The 18,189-nt window shown below is 43.5% G+C and overlaps 1 protein-coding gene across 1 annotated transcript in view; it reads right to left on the bottom strand.

Moving 5' to 3' along the window:
- PDK3 (pyruvate dehydrogenase kinase 3) overlaps window positions 1–11,836 on the bottom strand; it is a 67,011-nt gene extending 55,175 nt beyond the window's left edge. Inside the window, exon 1 of the mRNA XM_049766776.1 lies at window positions 11,541–11,836. Within this exon, the coding sequence (XP_049622733.1) occupies window positions 11,541–11,646 (106 nt within the window). The 5' untranslated portion in view covers window positions 11,647–11,836. The remainder of the gene's footprint in view (window positions 1–11,540) is intronic.
- Window positions 11,837–18,189: the final 6,353 nt, after the last annotated feature.

The raw sequence follows: 18,189 nt of genomic DNA, 5'->3' as shown, positions 1-18,189 counted from the left end.
ACAGTAAGACATGGGCTTTATAGTATAATGATGGGTCAATCTTGGTTCAATGGTATCCCACTGGCGCAGGCTGGGGTAAGACATTAGGGAGCTGCTGGGCATAGGATAGTAAATGGGATCTCCCAGTACTTTCCGCCCAAGTTGGAGATGAACCTAAAACTACTCTAAAAAATAAAATCTTTTTTTTTTTTTCATTTCAAGCCTGTGAACATGGATCTCATTTGTCTCTGTTTCTTTGCTTGCTTTCTTCCACTCTTGGAAAAGCCTGAGTTCTCTCTCAAACATGCACTTCGCCTTTTCTTTCCCCCTCACAGTTCCCTAAATAAATTTCGGTAAAAAAAAATGTCTTGCTTTGGAGCAGGAGTGAAGCACAGCGTGTAGGGAGCTTGCCTTGCACTCAGCCACCCCAGGTTCAATTCCCAGTACCCCAAATGGCCCCTTAAGCACAGCCAGTAATTACTGAGTGCAGAGCAGGAGAAACCCCTGAGCATTGCCAGGTGTGGCGCCAAAACAAAACAAAACACCTTTCTTGCTTCACACACAATAAAATCTATTAACTTAAAAGAAAGAATTTAGTAACTTGGATCCAAGGTTCTAATAGCCCTCAGACTACAGCTGACAATTATCTTAGACTAAGGTACATATAAGAGGATTTGCTCAACTCTGAAAATGTATTATCAACTGAAGCAAAAATAATTGAATATTTTCCTTTCACAACTAGACACTCAAAAGGAAAACATAAAAGTGGTTTATAATGTCTGCTACCATCCAGTAACAAAATGAAGGCTTTCCCAATTCTTGGCCATCATCTGATCACTTAAATCAATTGGGTCACCAATAAATATGTCAGAAAGTGTGAAGATATCTCCCTCACAATAGCAAACAAAACTGCCTACATGGTGAAGCAGCATGTGGGCTTTCAGTAAGTGCCTAGAGAGCCTGAGAAACCAGAGGAGGGGGGAAAGCAGTTCTATCAAATTCTTAGGTCCCAATAGCCAATCTTTTCTTTGAAATTAAACATCGATCAAGATGCTTCCAGCCAAGTTAGATACCTCTTTAACCCTAAATTGAAAATTGTTCTCTTCCCCCGTGAATTTTAAAGAGTTGGCTTCTGTCTCCAAATAGTCTAATTCTTTTTTTTTTTTTGGTTTTTGGGCCACACCCTGTGACGCTCAGGGGTTACTTCTGGCTATGCACTCAGAAGTTGCTCCTGGCTTCTTGGGGGACCATATGGGACACCGGGGGATCGAACCGCGGTCCGTCCTAGGCTAGCGCAGGCAAGGCAGACACCTTACCTCCAGCGCCACCGCCCGGCCCCTAAATAGTCTAATTCTTGGCTATCTTCATAGCCAAAAAAATTGCTTACAGAAAAAGTGAGCTAGGGACCATGTGTAAAGGTACAAGACACACACAAGAGGAAACAGAACACAACTACTTTTCCCTGATCCTACAACAATTTCTTAAAAGAAAGAAGGTTCTTTGGGGCCAGAGAGATGGGATGGAGGTAAGGCGTTTGCCTTGCATGCAGAAGAATGGTGGTTCGAATCCCAGCATCCATATGTTCCCCTGAGCCTGCCAGGAGCGATTTTTGAGCATAGAGCCAGGAGTAACCCCTGAATACTGCCGGTGTGACCCGCCCCCCCCAAAAAAGAAAAAACAAAAAAAAAAAAAAGAAAAAGAAAGCAGGCTCTTTTCATCTATACCAGCACCCTCAACGGTAATCAGACTTCAAAAAGTAAACTGACTTAAAAAATCAAGACATTTAAAAGAGGGTTATTTGGAACCAAAGTCAACTTTGAAGTGGGTTTCAGAATCTTAACATACTTTGTAAGAAAGCAAGGCGGCTGGGTCCCTTAAACCTCAAAAAGCAGTCAAGAAAAGTGAGGGGAGAAACAAGGAAAGTGGCTGCTGCTTTTTACTAGCTAAAAGTTCTGAGGTTCCCATAACCTTAGATGAGGGACAAAACCTTCCAGTGAAAAGGCTAGGCAGAGCTGTCAGACAACTTGTGACTTGACTGGTGGTTCTACTTGGGAACTGTTATACTTAAATGTGGAGCCATTCTGGAAGTTCAACCTTACCTACCAGCTGCCTGAAGTGACAGGATATGTAATAACCTTTCCATGGAGTCCGGAATCACCATTTATGGAAGGCCACCATGCCGAGAGCAAACAGCAGAGAAAGCCGAGAAAGGCGTACAGAAGCAGCAAGCACTGCCCTTTGCAAAGAGACACTTAGAAGGAAAATGAAATCAAACAAAAGGTGACTGCAAACACCTTTAACATAAATGCAGCCAAAAATCAGCTGAGAAACTGAGCTTCTTTTATCCCCAATCTAGAGACGGAGATAGTAGTTAAAGAAGGAACAAAAAGTGGACAAGGTTAAAGGCAAAAAGCACCTCCAAATGCAAATGTGAATCATTTTCTATGAGCTCATTAAAGACTCAAAAAGGATCAATCTTGATGTAGAAAACTCCCAGTTCTTCAATTTTTTTAAATTACTGAGAACTCTCAAAAAATAAAATTGCTGCGAACTCGCAATGCTTATGGAAAACCAGAATTCAAACTTCTACAAATAGAACCACCAAAATTCTGGAAGTAACAGGTTTGATGGGGATGGAAGGGGGGTGAAACCAGATATTGAAAGTTATTTTAAAAAATAAAATCAATAAATTTTTCTGAGCTTTAAAATTTTGTTTTTGTTTTTAGGCCACACCTAGCAGTGCTCAGAGAGTACTCCTGGCTCTGTGCTCAGGAATTACTCCTGGCAGGCTATATGGGATGCCTGGCAGGCTATATGGGATGCCAGGGATCAAACCAGGTTTGACCACATGCAAGTCAAACACCTTACCCACTGTACTATTGCTCCAGCCCCTAAAATATTTTTATGGGGCCAGAACAAAAATACAACAGATAGGCTGCTTGCCTTGTTCTCAACCAATCCATATTTGATCCCTGGCCCCATATAGTCCCTGGAGCCTGCTAGGAATGATCCCTGAGCACAGAGTCAGGAGTTAGTCCTGAGTACAGCCAGGTATGGCCCATAAAGAAAACAAACAAAAAAGTAGAAATGTTTTCATTCTTAAAAAGGAATACATGCAAGGACTGATTTTTGACAACCACAAATGAGCAGTACATTTCCTGACACCATAAAAAGACTTTGGGGTTTGACAATAAGCATGTCTAGAGCATGTAGTTGTTCCCATGACTTTTATGCTTCAAGGGGGGAGAAACCCTGTATCTCTGAGGTCAAGGGGATTCCCTTTCTAATTTCCCCAATACTAACTGTGCCGATGCAAAAAAAAAAAATCTTACCACACCAGCCCTCCTCCCTTCATTTTTTTTCCTTTTTCTTTCTTGCTGTCATTGTTTAGTTGTTATTCACTGTTGCTGTTGTGCTTTTGTCATTGTTTTGGTTTTTTTTTTTGTTTTTGTTTTTTTGGGGGGGGTTTCTTTCACTTTTCTCTTCTTTTTTTTTTCTTTTTGGTTTTTCGGACCACACCCGTTTGATGTTCAGGGGTTACTCCTGGCTAAGCGCAAAAAAAACTGCCCTGGCTTGGGGGGACCATATGGGACACCAGGGGATCGAACCGATCTTTCCTTGGGTAGTGCTTGCAAGGCACACACTTTACCTCTAGCGCCACCTCGCCAGCCCCTTCTCTTTCTTCTTTTAAATTGATATTGTCAGTTCCTAGATAGACTCCTCCTAGCTTTCCCTTTTTTTTTTATTTCCAACAGAACCACAGAACTTGAACCATCTTGTTCTGCCTCATAAATTGAGGGGGGGAAAGTGGATGGTACCGGGAGCAAACAGACGCATGAACATTAAGTGGAAATAAAAAGTGATCAGACCTAAATACCAAACCCAAAGTCAACGACAACAGAACCAAGATATCCTATCCAATCTATAACAAGTTATATAAAAAAGGGACAATTTACACTAGCAGTATAGGAGGCACAGGGGGGAGATATGGGATGCATGCTAGGAACAGGGCCTAAGGGAGGGCAACACTCATGGTGGGAATGGCCCTAATTCACTGTCACTATGTACCTTAAATATAACTGTGAAAGACTTGTAACCCACATTGGTCACAATAAAAAATTGATTAAAAAATAGGGGCTGGAGCGGTGGCACAAGCGGTAGGGCATTTGCCTTGCATGCACTAACCTAGGCCAGACCGTGGTTCCATCCCCCAGCATCCCACACGGTCCCCCAAGCCAGGAGCAATTTCTGAGTGCATATTCAGAAGTAACCACTGAGCGTCACTGGGTGTGGCCCAAAAAGAAAAAAATTAATTAAACTTTTTTTAAAAAGGAATATATATGCTATCCTAAACTGGTCCAATAGAAATGCAATGCAACTTTAAGTTTCCTAGCAGGCATATAAAAGGAAACTGGTCAAATTTGACAACATTTTATTTAATCAATAAATTCTATGTACTATCATTTCATCCAGTGCTACAGCATATGCTTTGCACATATGAGGCCCTGGGTTGATCCCTGGAGCCAAATATATATCCTTTTAATGTGCAACTAATATAAAATTATATTGAGAGGCTAGAGCTAAAGCACATTTGCCTTGCACACAGCCAACCCACGTTTGATCTCCAGCATCCCACATGGTCCCCTGAGTCTTCCAGGAGTGATTCCCGAGTATAGAGCCATAAGTAGTCCCGAATATAGAGCCATAAGTAGTCCCTAAGCGCTTCAAGATGTGTTTCCCCTGTCCCTCCCCCACCCAAATAACAAGCAAAATAACTATATTGAGGTATCTTCCTATTTATAGTAAATATTTACTTGCTTGTTTTTGGTTCTGAGACACACACAGATCTGCTCAGGAAGCACTCCTGACTTGGTGCTAAGAGATCACTCCTGGTGGGCTCAGGGAAATTAAGGTGATGCTGGGGATCAAAACTGGGCCTCTTGCATGCAAAGCATGCACTTCAAACCACTGACTCTCTCATTGGCACTATCTTAACTTTTTTTTTTTTTTTGGTTTTTGGGCCACACCCAGGGTAACTCCTGGCTATGCGCTCAGAAATCGCTCCTGGCTCGGGTGACCATATGGGACACCAGGAATTGAACCGAGGTCCGTCCTGGGTCAGCCGCATGCAAAGCAAATGTCCTACCGCTGTGGTATTGCTCCAGCCCCTATATTAACTTTTTAAGGTGTCTTATACTTGCATCTCAAATTGCAGGCTACCTTTTTTTCAAGCTACCTTTTTATTAGAAATAATTGACCTATAACTAGGTTTCATGAAATTTAGCTGGTAAGTAGATTCACATCCAAATTCTTCTGCATATACTACAAATTTTCCACTTAATTGGATCAATTATCAGTTTTTCTCTGTAGATAGGGGGCTTCCTAGTGACTATTGGATGATGGGGCTAGAAGTTTAATGTGAGGGTTCAGGATACAAATGGTACTCGGGCCCTGCAGTGCAGAGGATGATAGGGATACCCTGGTAGTCCTCAGGGTTCTCCGACAGTGCTCAGGGTACCATGTGCTTCTGGGGATCAAACTGAGGTCAGCCTCATGCAAGACATACACCTGAAGCCCTGTACTAACTTTTAACATGCCAACATGGCTTAATGGTGCCTTTATGGACAAAGAGAGACTACAGAACTTGGATTAATTATTCAATTTTATAGATACCCTCTGAAGCCAAAAATTATTTTGAGGCCCTAATTATTTAAAAAAAAAAACATAGACCTTAACAGATCAAACACAGAATATGGTAGGAAAATGAAGGTATTAAAACAGAAAGCAGAAGAACAGTACAAGTGTTTATTCTAAGAGATAAATTGTCACATCAATAAATAGGTTAAATACTGCAAAAAGAGCTTTATTTAAAAATAGCCTCAACTTTATATTACATTTGGGATAGTACCTAAAGTAATTAAGAAAGACTGAAAAAAAATAACTGATGTCAGTGCAGTGCCAGAAACCCTAAGAGAAATACAGGGACATAGAGATCGTGTGTTAAATCGAACCCAGACCTCTAAGTAGCGAAGGCCAGCAGTTTGGAAAGGGCACAATTCACAATGAGGACAAAACAGGAATATCTATGCATCAAATATAAGATTCATGGTTGCAAAGCAAAAAGTATGAAGGTAATGGGAGAAATCAAGTCATATTATTAAGACACTAACTTTTTTCAGACCATGAACATTAAGTAGATAGGAAAAAATGTTTTAAAATGTTTAATAATATGATTCATTTAATATCCATATATGTAACCTACCAAGAGAACATAGCCCTGGTATTGCCTAGAAACACAGGAAATCACCAACTCATAGTGGTCAATCATTAGGTAAATGTCAGAGAATAAATGCTGAGATAACATAACCGATCACAGCAAACTAAGCATAAAAAAATCAAAACACAGAAAGTTTCTCCACTGCCAACTTCAAAACTCAAATTCCGTTTACAGAAGAATAAAAATCTGGAGATACAAAAGGCTAGGATGGGTCAGAGGGAAGAGCAGAGTGTGCAAAGGATCAAACACTAAACACAGGATTAGGTGGGGAGGGGTGACGGTTCAAAGAATGGGAGGCCCCCAAGTTCCATCCCCAGAAACACTTGGTCCTCCAGCACTACTGAGTAGCATTTTGCTGACTCCCTAGCACTGGAGCATTAAACTGGAGGGCTGTACCACCAGCTGAGTATCAAGGTGTGTCACTGAGAGTGGCCTTGGCAATCCCTCAGCACTGCTTAGAAGACCCCACAAAACACCTAAAAACAAAAGTTGCTAAAGCACAACTCTGAGGAAGAACTGGGGCCTAAAAACAAAAATAATCACAAACAGCTTAGAAAATAAGTCCAATTCATAAAGAAAAAAATTAACCAGAGGAGGCCAGCAGGAATTAATAAACTGATCTAATCTAATCAAGAAAGGGAAGAGGAAAACAAATACAGGAGAATTAAAGGGGGTCAGAGCCAGGAGAAAATTAGGACTGAAGAGAGACTATCACAGATATGCAAATTAATTTAGAAACCTCACTAACTAGGGTAATTTTCTAGAGAAATATATTCAAATAGATGCTAAGTGAGACAAAATCTATGCAAATCAATACCATCGAATATAGAAAGTTGTCAAAGACAGATAGCCTCCCAAGCAAGGTAGAATTCAAAGGTTTCTAGAAGGACACTACAATGTCTTTAAAAGCAGATCATTGGTCTTTGCACAGAAAGACAAAAAATTCCTTTTGGTTTTTCACCTACACCCATCATTGGTGATTAGGGCTTACTCTAGGCTCTACATCCAGGGATCACTCCTGGTGTGGCTCAGGGGACCATATGAGGTGCCAGGAATAAAATCCAGGTTGGCCGTGTTCAAGGCAAGCATTCCCTCAGCTGTACTATTGCTCCAAAGCCACTCACATGCATAATTTCTTGTTTTTGTTTTTGTTTTTGGGCCACACCCGGCGGTGCTCAGGGGTGACTCCTGGCTGTCTGCTCAGAAATAGCTCCTGGCAGGCACGGGGGACCATATGGGACACCGGGATTCGAACCAACCACCTTTGGTCCTGGATCGGCTGCTTGCAAGGCAAACGCCGCTGTGCTATCTCTCCGAGCCCTCACATGCATACTTTTTAATGAAACAAGCATGACATTGACAAGACCATCTGAGACAGCTCATACTAACAATACCTACAGACTAATAACAGAACATGGATATCAACCCAGAAGTACACAATCCTGGTTTTTTTCTCTCTCCCCTTATATAGGGTTAAATTTTTTCCATATTCAAAGGTTAAAAGAATGATTTACTCAATGAAGAGATAATGTCTATCTAGAATCCTTTTCAAGAATGATGACTGAGTGTTCACATGCTTGTGTGATATATGCGTCCCATAACATTACCCTTCTGGAAGAAAAAATATGTTTATCTAAATACCATTTTATACTTATCAACAGTTTGTGCCAGCAGTATGGAGAGTGTGTAGGAAAATAGGCACTTTCAAACTTCCAGTGAGAGAATTAGCAAACTTTATGGGAATCAATTTTGACAGTATTTATCAAAGTTTCAGGTGTGGACCTGGAGATAGTACAGGGATAAGACATTTGTCTTGCATGCAATTGATCCCACTTTGATCTTGGCATTGCCTGCATGTACCCAAGCACCACCATGAGTTAACCACTGAGCAAAAAGCCAGTAACTGTCCCTGAGTACCACAGGATATGGCCCAAACCATACACTCCCCCATAACTTCAAGATGCATATACCCTCTGAGGTTATAATTTCTAGATTCAGGAATGGTGTTGCAAATAACTAATGCATGCAGGATATAATATCCTAAAAAATTACTGTAGGGGGTTGACTGGTAGATTACAGTATATTCATAGAACCAAGTTCTCCAAAGTCATTAAAAAAGTAAAATTCTGCAGATACAGATATGGAAAGTTTTCTGAAGCATTAAGTTTAAAAAGCAAGATTCGGGCACAAGCACCCAACGGAGCTATATTTCCCACTGTTGTCCTTTTGCCCTATCTGAATTTAGAACCAAGTGACCAAAATTAAAATCTCACTTTAAAAAAATCAACCATTTTATTCAAACAGCCTGAAGTTTGAGTTCCCAGCACCAAAACTGCAGAATAAATAAACAAAATAACTCCTCTTTGGCTAGAATGCAGGATTGCTAATTATAAACTCATAATCCACATAGAGATTTGTTTTGCTAACTATGGTGGAAGGCCATATTTCAAGTAAAGACTGATGTGATTATAACGTATACTACAAAAACCCTAAAATTCCATGTGGAATCTTTCTCTGGTCCCTGTGTGTTTACTCTCCCCATAAAAAGTTATGACTGGTTAGTGAATAAGCCAAGAAGAAAATCATAAAGTTGGCAAAGTGGCAATCTGCGAGTGAACAAGGCCCAGAGCTCGATTCTGGGGAGGTCCAAATCTTTTTTAAGATAGACCCCATAGGTGCCAGTCAACTGCCTGTTGAGGCCATCAGATACCCAGGAGCTTGCCACAGGCCAAACCTGCAGCCCCAAGTACTTGCTGGCTGCTCCCTCCCTGGTTCTTTAAGTCCTTGAGGTGGCTCCTGCAGTTTTTTCCATGAGACAGGGCCAGAAAACTTCATCCCTCTGCCTCCTCACCTTAAAATATCCCTATACCCTTTTCTAAATTCTCAAACTCCCACAACACTTGCCAAAATAGAACTGCTATCAAGAGTCAGTAGAAATCAGGATTTGATATACCTCTTCCCTTCTTTCAGGTGGCAGGGCTTTAAAGATAGGTTGCCTGTCACCTGATTCACTTCTGTGTATACAAAGTAGAACTGGAATTTCTAGCAGTTTCCACCATGATTATAGTGCTAACTGGAGACCTTTCTTATAAGGAAAAAAGATTTCAATGATTAGGCTTCTTCCATTATCTTGAACTAGTGGAGCCCTCCCCCATGGCACTTGCTTTGCGTGAAACCAAACCAAATTCGATCCCCTGCATCCCATATGGTCCCCAAGACCCCTCAGGAGTGATTCCTGAGTGCAGAGATAAGAGTAACCCAAGCACCACTGGGTGTGGCCCCTACCCTCCAGAAAAAACCAAATAGGTCAGAAACCATTTGTGGAAAATATCTAGCAAAGATTTTTTTGTTTTGTTTTGTTTTTTGGCCACAATCATGACCCTCAGGGGTTACTCCTGGCTATGCATTCAGAAATCGCTCCTGGCTTGGGGGACCATATGGGATTCCTGGGAATCGAACCTCTGTCCATCCTAAGCTAGAGCACGCAAGGCAGACACCTTACCACTTGCACCACTGCTCCGGGTCACTAGCAAAAGATTTGCTGATTTTCTTTTGAAAAGCTCATCTCTTTTCCTGTGAAATGGCAATCACACACTTGCATACGTGTGTTTCAGAGGTTGCCTACTATGACCCATTCATTCCATTAACCCAGTAATGAGGAAAACTAAATCCAATGCAGTTCAGTCACTTAGTCAAGGCCACACTCTAAAGTTAGTGGCCCAGGAAGAACCAGAACCTTTATTCCCAGAAACTGGAGGTTTTCCAGGATAACTCCACTGTAGTTTTCCTACTCAAATAACATCTGGCCAAGACACCTTTTAACATGCATAGTAGATATAGTAAGTACTAGAAGCTGTAGTCAACAAACTGATTACTAAGAATTCAACTGTGAAGTAAAGGAAAGAAGGGGGAGTTTCTGGATCTTTGCATCCTTTGTAAGTGGAACTTAACCTGGTTTTATTTACCCTAATAGAAGGTTGAAATGTTCAGAAACTTCTCTAACCCATAAATCAGAGATAGAAAACATGTTATTTAGATAGCAACAGCAACATTTTTCTTCCCAAAGTCAAGTAAAAACCTCTAAAATTCTCCCTAGTGGCCAACCATAGTAGAGAGAAACTCAGAAAAAGGTTTCTGCAGTGCAACTGAAGGTGCACATCACACAGATGTGTGATGAATATCACACAGAACTGTCACCTTTCCCATTATTCGGTGGCAAACTGGCCTCTTAACATTTTAATTTGGTCTCAGCTTTTTCTTAAACCCAATCGTTTTTTCCTATGTAAACTTTTAAACTATGGACATAGCCCGCCGTCTCCAAAAGTTCTTACTCCCCATCGAACACCCCTTCATCATATTTACATACAGTTCACCAACAGATGCCCCCAATATTCCTTAGAGATCTTAGACCAGCTTAATTGCCCCGTAGCATTTTTCCCCAAGGATGCAGGGTTCCCTTTTTGACACCTAAATGCGCACTTAACTTGTACTTTCAGGGTGTTTCACAACCAGGTCTCTGGCGGGAGAAAAGGCACTAATCTGGGGAAACAGGACCCAGCAATCATCAGGTGGTGGAATGTCTTCGCAGCATCCCGGGTAGGCCTCCGCAGGTTGGGGGGCCAGAGCTTTGGCGCTGGCATTTCAATACCTGAAAGGGGCCCACCCAGCCTCCCCGACAGGATGGGACAAAACAGGAAACGTGTGATCCCCCGGCGAGATACCAGAACACCCCTCGCTCTAAAACAGCCCACGTGTCCGCCCCCCCCACAACTCCCACCAGGGACTTTGGGATTCTCAGGGCTTTCATGAAACCTCGAGAACCAGAGTGGAACACCTTGTCGTCGAAAAGAAACTAAATCCCATTGCACAATGTATTCAACCTCAAGGTATTTCTAAACAGCTCCTCCCAACACCCTCCACATCTAAAAACAAACCCTTCCCAAAAAGCATGTTATAAAAAAAACTCACCCACATTCTACCCCCCAAGTTTTCAGGGCCCTAAGCTCGCTGTCAAGTAGCCCGCAAGCTAACCCGGGCGGGCTCAGGGCGCCCCAGTCAGGAGGAGGGAACCCCGCGGCGGGATGGGCAGGGGTAGGAAGTGCCAGGTCCCCTCTCGATCTAGGTACCCCGAAATTACGCAAACCCCCCCAACCCGCCCGGAAGAAGCCTGAGCTCCGCCCCCACCCCCCGGTTCCCACGGATCTTGCAAGAGACTGAGGGGAGACCTGAGGTGGGAATGGGTGCTGAGGGGATCTGGGGGGGGGGGGGCGCGGCTGCCACTCACCAAAGTCCAAAAACTGCTTGATGGAAAGCGGGGAGGGAGAGAAGCGCGAGTACCGCTCGACCTGGTAGGGCACAGAGTGCTTCAGCAGCTGCCAGATGAGCCGCATCCTCGCGGGGACTAAGCGCCGGGCCACCAAGATGTCTGGACGAGCAGGACGATGGAATCAGCGACGCGGCGAGGATTCTGCACGACCGCCAAGGGCACACCCAGCTCTCCGCCGAGGCCCTGGCGCTGCAGATGCGGATGCCGCCGCCGCCGCCGCCGTTGCTGGCGCAGCAGCAGCACCAGCAGCAGCAGCACCACCAGCAGCAGCACCTCCCCGGCGGCGGCCGGATCCCGGGGACTCACGCGAGCTCCGCCCTCCGGGGCGGGGCCTGCGGCGGCTGCACGTACGCGGGCGAAGGGGCGGAGCGCGAGGGACGCGGGGCTGCGCGCGCCGGCCGCCGATTGGCCGCTGCCGCCCTCGCGGCCTGGCGCGGTGTTGTCGAGCGCCGTGCTTCCTTCTGGAGGCCCCGAAATCGCCAAGGGGCGGGCTAATGTGCTGGCCCGGCCCCGCCCTCCGTAGGTGGTCCGCGGCCGAAGAAGGCGGAGATGGTCAAGCGCGCGGGGAGGAGCCTGGAACCCTCGCCTGGAATCTGATCTTCCGCAGGCGTGACGCCCCTCTGACCCCGGCAACTCTTCCGGGGAGGCTTTTGATTGGCTGGCTCCCCGGGTGCTCACGGCATCCTCACAATTGGGAGTTTGGCTTTCCCGGCTCACTTAATAATGGGAATGGGCTCATCGCTCGCGTCACGGGGCGGGGTTGGGGGGCGACAAGGACCTGTTCACGTATTGGTTGGGTGTCGTGTGGTTGCCCCCGACACCTTTTCAGTCGTCACACACGGTTAACGCGTCCCGCCTCAGCCTCTGGCCAAGACCATGAACCTAGGTTGTTAAATCGCTCGCATGTCGTAGATTCACTTTGGTCACAATAAAAATTATTTACAAGAAAACATAGGGGCTGGAGAGATAGCATGGAGGTAAAGCGTTTGCCTTGCATGCAGAAGGACGGTGGTTCGAATCCCGGCATCCCATAGGGTCCCCCGAGCCTGCCAGGAGCGATTTCTGAGCCTAGAGCCAGGAGGAATCCCCCAGTGATGCACAGTGTGACCCCCAAAACCAAGACAAAAAATCACTCATGTCCACCCAGTTCCATCAGCCCTCCCAAAACTTCGGATAAGGTTCATTAAAGTCTCGGCCCTCAGACGCGATATTTTAAGGTCTTAACCCCTCGATACCATCGCCTCTATGGGAAGCCGCTGATCCGTTCATGTTTCACTACTACTTTGTTTGTTTGTTTGTTTCTGGATTTTAAGGGGCACACTGGTGTTGCTCAGGTCTTACTGACTGTACTTGGAGATTACTTCTGATTGGCTCGGGGACTGACTGGGGTGCCGGCCATAGAACGTGGGATAAAATTTGGTTCGACTGAATGCAAGACAAGCACCCTATTAGTTGTCCTGTCACTCTGACCCCAGCAACACTACAGAACAGGAGTCTGCTTACATTATGTATTGAGTATGCTTTGCAGAACACTATGTATTGGGTATGCCTGGCATAATAACGAAATGTAGGACTTCGGATGTGAAATCATTTTTTTTTCTGATGATAATGAGAAATGCTGCTTGCTTTAACCCTTCCACCATGACCGATGTTTGTGTGTGTGTGTTTGTGTGTGTGTGTGTTTGTGTGTGTGTTTTGGCAACTTTTACACATTAACTAACTTGTACACATTAACTAAAAATGAAAGATGGAATGTTCTTTGAGAAAAGGTAAAATGGAAGTCACTCCTTTGATCTGACTGGACTACTTTGCTCTTTTATTATTGGAATTTAGCTAGTTCATCTTTGTGCTTCACTGGGTGTGTGCATCTCTACTTTGTACTTATAATACATACATTCAAAGGCATCCAGTGGCCAGCTAACCTCTCCCCCAGACTTTCAAGTACTTCTTGGTCATCTTGGTGGTGGAATGGTATGTAAATTACTATGTATTTTCTATTTAACTGAAAGCCTTTAAGAGATTTCTTAAACCCTCTTTAACCTGGAGCTTTGTTATCAGAGCTAAGCAATCTTGTTGATGCGGGCGGAGACAGTAAGACCTGTGGCCAGTGGTTCCTCCAGTCACTTTCTAAGGTGCTATCCAAAGAGAGGGAGTATTTATAGTAGTTGTGGTAAGCAGAAAGCTGCAGTAGTGAGTATGGAAGAGAGGTCTCTCCAGCAAATTGCTACTGATCTCTGACTTTGCAAATTACTGAACTTTGAACATCAGTATCATAAAATTTAACACTTACCTAACCTATAATTTTAAAAGATGACAGAAATCTGGGAACAATATAAAAATAATAAACAATATACTAGTTCAGTTCTTGAAATAATCCTAAACTTGATTTTCAGTCATTATTTTTCCATGTGACCTTAAAGTCACTTAGCCTTTCTGGTTTTGTTATTACTTTTTTTTTTTTTTTTTTTGGTTTTTGGGTCACACTGGCAGCACTCAGGAGTTACTCCTGGCTCTACACTCAGAAATTGCCCCCGGCAGGCTCATGGGACCATATGGGATGCCAGGATTCGAACCATCTTTCTGCATGCAAGGCAAACGCCTTGCCGCTATGCTATCTCTCCAGCCCCTTGTTACTTCTTATATCAGATAGATTGTCTGATTTGTGATAATCAAATAAATCACATCTAAAATAAACACAAAATATATCTGTTATACAGCAATACAAGTATCTTTATCTAATAATTCCCCATTAACTTGCAAACCCAAACTTAAACCACTGGTTTGATTTCAATATTGGCTATAGTTTACTAGAGAAGGATTTTGCGATAATCAGAGCTTGACAAAAATTTTTTAGGATTCTTTGTATGCACCTAACTCATGCCAATTCCTGCACCCAGTGGATCTTGTAGCAAGATCCTTGAACCACCAGCAGGGGTGTCACTAGGGAATTTGTTAGAAATGCAAACTCCCCGGACACCGCTTTAAAACTGCTGAATCAGAACACCTGTGGGTAGGTTTTTGCCATTTGTGTTGTAACAAACTATGGGAAAGTTAAAAGTAGGACCACAAGTTCATTGAAAGTACTCCCTCAAAAGATGGAGCTGAATTCTCATCCCCTTGAGTAGGAGCTAGATTCAGTTCTCTCGTAACAAATGGAGTAAAGGCAGAAATGATATCATCTTACTTCAAAGATCAGGTTATAAAACCATATCAGTTCCACAAACCCCTGGCCAAACAGTGTTGGGCACGGGTTCGAGAGAGAGAGAGAAAGCGGTCAGCAAGCTCAAAGACAGGAGAATGCAAAACACAGAGGCAGTTTATTTGCTTAGCTAGCTAAGGGTCCAGGGCTTCCACCTGAAAACAGGCTTCCAGTCAAGGATCCTGAGTCACTATTCCACTCAGGTTATAGAGATGTACAGCATCAATCTAGACCCATCCAGTTACTTTCCTAGTGGAGCCTGTCATATTTCAGAGAATGCATCTTCATTCCATGGGGTCTTGTTCAATGTTAAAATTCAGACAGCCTGAATTCCATGGTAATTCCACATTAATAGACATTGATGTAAGTGTTCCCTTTTATCTGTATCTCCCACCCTACACCCACACAGGACGTCTGGATCATCTGTTGTCCCCCTTTATCTCCAACTCTTATCTGAAGGTCACAGTTCTACAGGCATACAAGCTAACAAAGGGAGTATACAGAAGCTAATAAGCAGTTTAAACAGTTTAGAGAAAAGCATTTACAAGCAGAAACTTTCATGGGGAAAGAAGAAGTCTCAGGGTCCCACAATAGTACTCCTCAAAACTAAAAGAGGTGAGAGTGATAGCACGCACAGAGGGTAAGGTGATTGCTTTGCATGTGGCCAACCCAAGTTCAACTCCTAACACAGCATTAGGTTCCCTGAGCCTACCAGGAGGGATGCCTAACTGCAAAACCAGGAGTAATACCTGAGCACCACCAATGCGGCTGGCTCAAAATCAAAAGAATTATCAAGATCATTAAAAGTAAGAAGATTCTGAGGGCCAGAGTCATAGCACGGGGGATAGTGTACTTGCCTTGCATATGATCAACCCAGGTTTGACCCCTTGCATCCTATATGGTCCCCATAGCCAACCAAGAGTGATTTCTGAATATAGGGCCAGGAGCAATCCCTGACACCATCGGATGTGGTCCCCAAACCAAAGAAGTTAATTAAATAAAAAATCAAAGTAAGAAAAATCTGGGCTAGACCTGTAGTACTTTAGGGAGGGCACAAAGCCTACCCAGGTTTGATTCCCGGCACCTCAAATAGTCCCTGGAGTCCTGCCAGGAATGATTCCTGAGAGCAGAACCAGGAGTAGTAAGCCCTGAGCACAGCCAGGTACAGCCCCAACCCTGGTGATGCTCAGGGGTTACTCCTGGCTATGCTCAGATATCGCTCCTGGCTTGTGGGATCATATGGGATGCCAGGGATCTCGATCCCCGTCCTAGGTTAGCCACCTGCAAGGCAAACGCCTTACCACTTGCGCCACTACTCCAGCCCCTAATTTAAACATTTTTATCTGTTCAAGAGCACAAATAAGAAATGACCTTTGGACCAGGTTAGTCTCACAAAATAAGTCTCACAAACTTTGTATAATTAATTAAGTTTTGTCTGCTCAGGGAATTCTCATGGTTCATCTACCTTTCTTTTAGATTTGAGCAATTTCAAGGGCATATATTACAAAAAAGAAATAATGAAATCAATTTTTAAAGACTGAGAAACAGAGGGGAGGGGGCTTATGACTGGCAGCAGCTGCTCCATCTAATTGTAACTTCTTGAGCCCCAGAGTCACAACCACTCAGTCAAGCATGGCTCCTTAACTCCAGACCTGCAGAAACTCTCACAGGTGGCTGTAGTAAATGAGCTGTTGAGCTCCTGGACAAATTATTGTGCAGTTCAAACAAACTTGTCTCACATATATGAGCTCCCAGATTTGAGCCCTAGCACTAACTCAAGTGATCGATCATCTATAAATCCTTTTAGTGATTTTTTTTGTATCCTTGCAGTCAAATTCAAGTCCTGGTTGCAGCCACATCACAGCCCTCAGAATAATCACAATGTAGTCCTTCCCCGAACATGACTGGCCTTATTTCCTCTGCTATACAGTTTCTTGATTCTCTGTACTCCCACAGAAATATTCAAAACATTTGACTATCAGTTATTGAGTGATGATTTTCCACACTAAATATCAGCCCTGTGAAAGCAGGGACCAAGTCCATGTCATTCCAAGTGTTCAGCATTCAGTACTGGTTACACATTAGGTTCACAAAAAAAATTCATGAAATGCATGAAAACCAGCAACAATAACATAAAATCTATGTCAAATTGCATGTTTCCATCAGTCCTCAGTGGGTAACAAAGGCAAGGGTGGTATTGCCAATAATTAAATCAATATTGAACAAATTATTAAACAATAATTTAATAAAGTCAAAATCCAAAGTGGGGTAGAAAAGATGAGGGGAAAGTAATGATGAGTTTGCAGAATGCCCTATAGAACCAGATTCTTGGATCACCAAGCTTTGCCTAAAGTTTCTTTTGTTTTTGTTTTGGGGCCATATTCAGCAATGTTCAGGTATTAGTCCTAGCTCTGGGCTTGGAAATTACTCCTGGCAGGTTTTAGGAAACATATGGGGTGCTGGTGAACAAACCCGGGTCAGCTGCATGTAAGGCAAATGCTCTACACACTATGCTAAGTACTAGCTTAGCCTGGACATCACTGGTCGGATCAACCAGTATAAGAAAGACATCCTTGTTCTCCCCACCACCACCACCATAGATTGTCTCAGATGTGCTTGCTTAACTGGACTGTCTGTCCAGCTGAGAGAAGCTCAATCCCCTTAAGGTCTGAATCATATTCTTTTATCAGGATGTACCATGGCTCATTTATTGATTTTACTATGGAAGGTAATTTCAGCTGCTTCCAAGATGCAGCATCTCATCAATTGATCAACTAATTTGTGGTGCCCAGGATCTATTGAGAGTCTCATACTTTACCACTGACTTACATGCCTGACCTGAGCATTTTTAAATGGGGAGGTGAGAATACAAAAGAAAGAGAACAAGAGGAGCTAAAGCTTCACTGGGTTTGTATCTTGAATCAAACATGTGTGACTTCAAACTGTAGCTCTATTCTCCAAGTACCAGATGCTTGGTTTTTTTGGACGAACTAATTTTAGTGGTTCACATCCTTTTGAAATCCATTATTTCAGTCCTTGATTTTTTTCAAATTGAAGAGACATTTTATATCATTTCAAGAGTACAGCATGACATTACAGTTTGACATGAACCTCAGCATGAACCTTGGGCTATTTTCCATCCAGCACACACTTTCCCCCCATTTACCTCATTTGTCTTCTACCCAGTCTCCTTCCCCTATGTAATAAACATTTTATCCTCATAAATGCAGAGCTGTCTTTGTTTTAAGTTGCAGGTGTGGGGCCGGAGAGATAGGACAACGGCAAGGCATTTGCCTTGCATGAAGAAGGATGGGGGTTCGAATCCCAGCATCCCATATGTTCCCAGGAGCCCACCAGGGCGATTTCTGAGCATAGAGCCAAGAGTAACCTCTGAGCACTGCCGGGTGT

Source organism: Suncus etruscus, chromosome X (genome assembly GCF_024139225.1).
Source record: "Suncus etruscus isolate mSunEtr1 chromosome X, mSunEtr1.pri.cur, whole genome shotgun sequence".
NCBI classification, from domain to species: domain Eukaryota; kingdom Metazoa; phylum Chordata; class Mammalia; order Eulipotyphla; family Soricidae; genus Suncus; species Suncus etruscus.
This window is presented reverse-complemented; position numbering and strand designations above follow the sequence as displayed.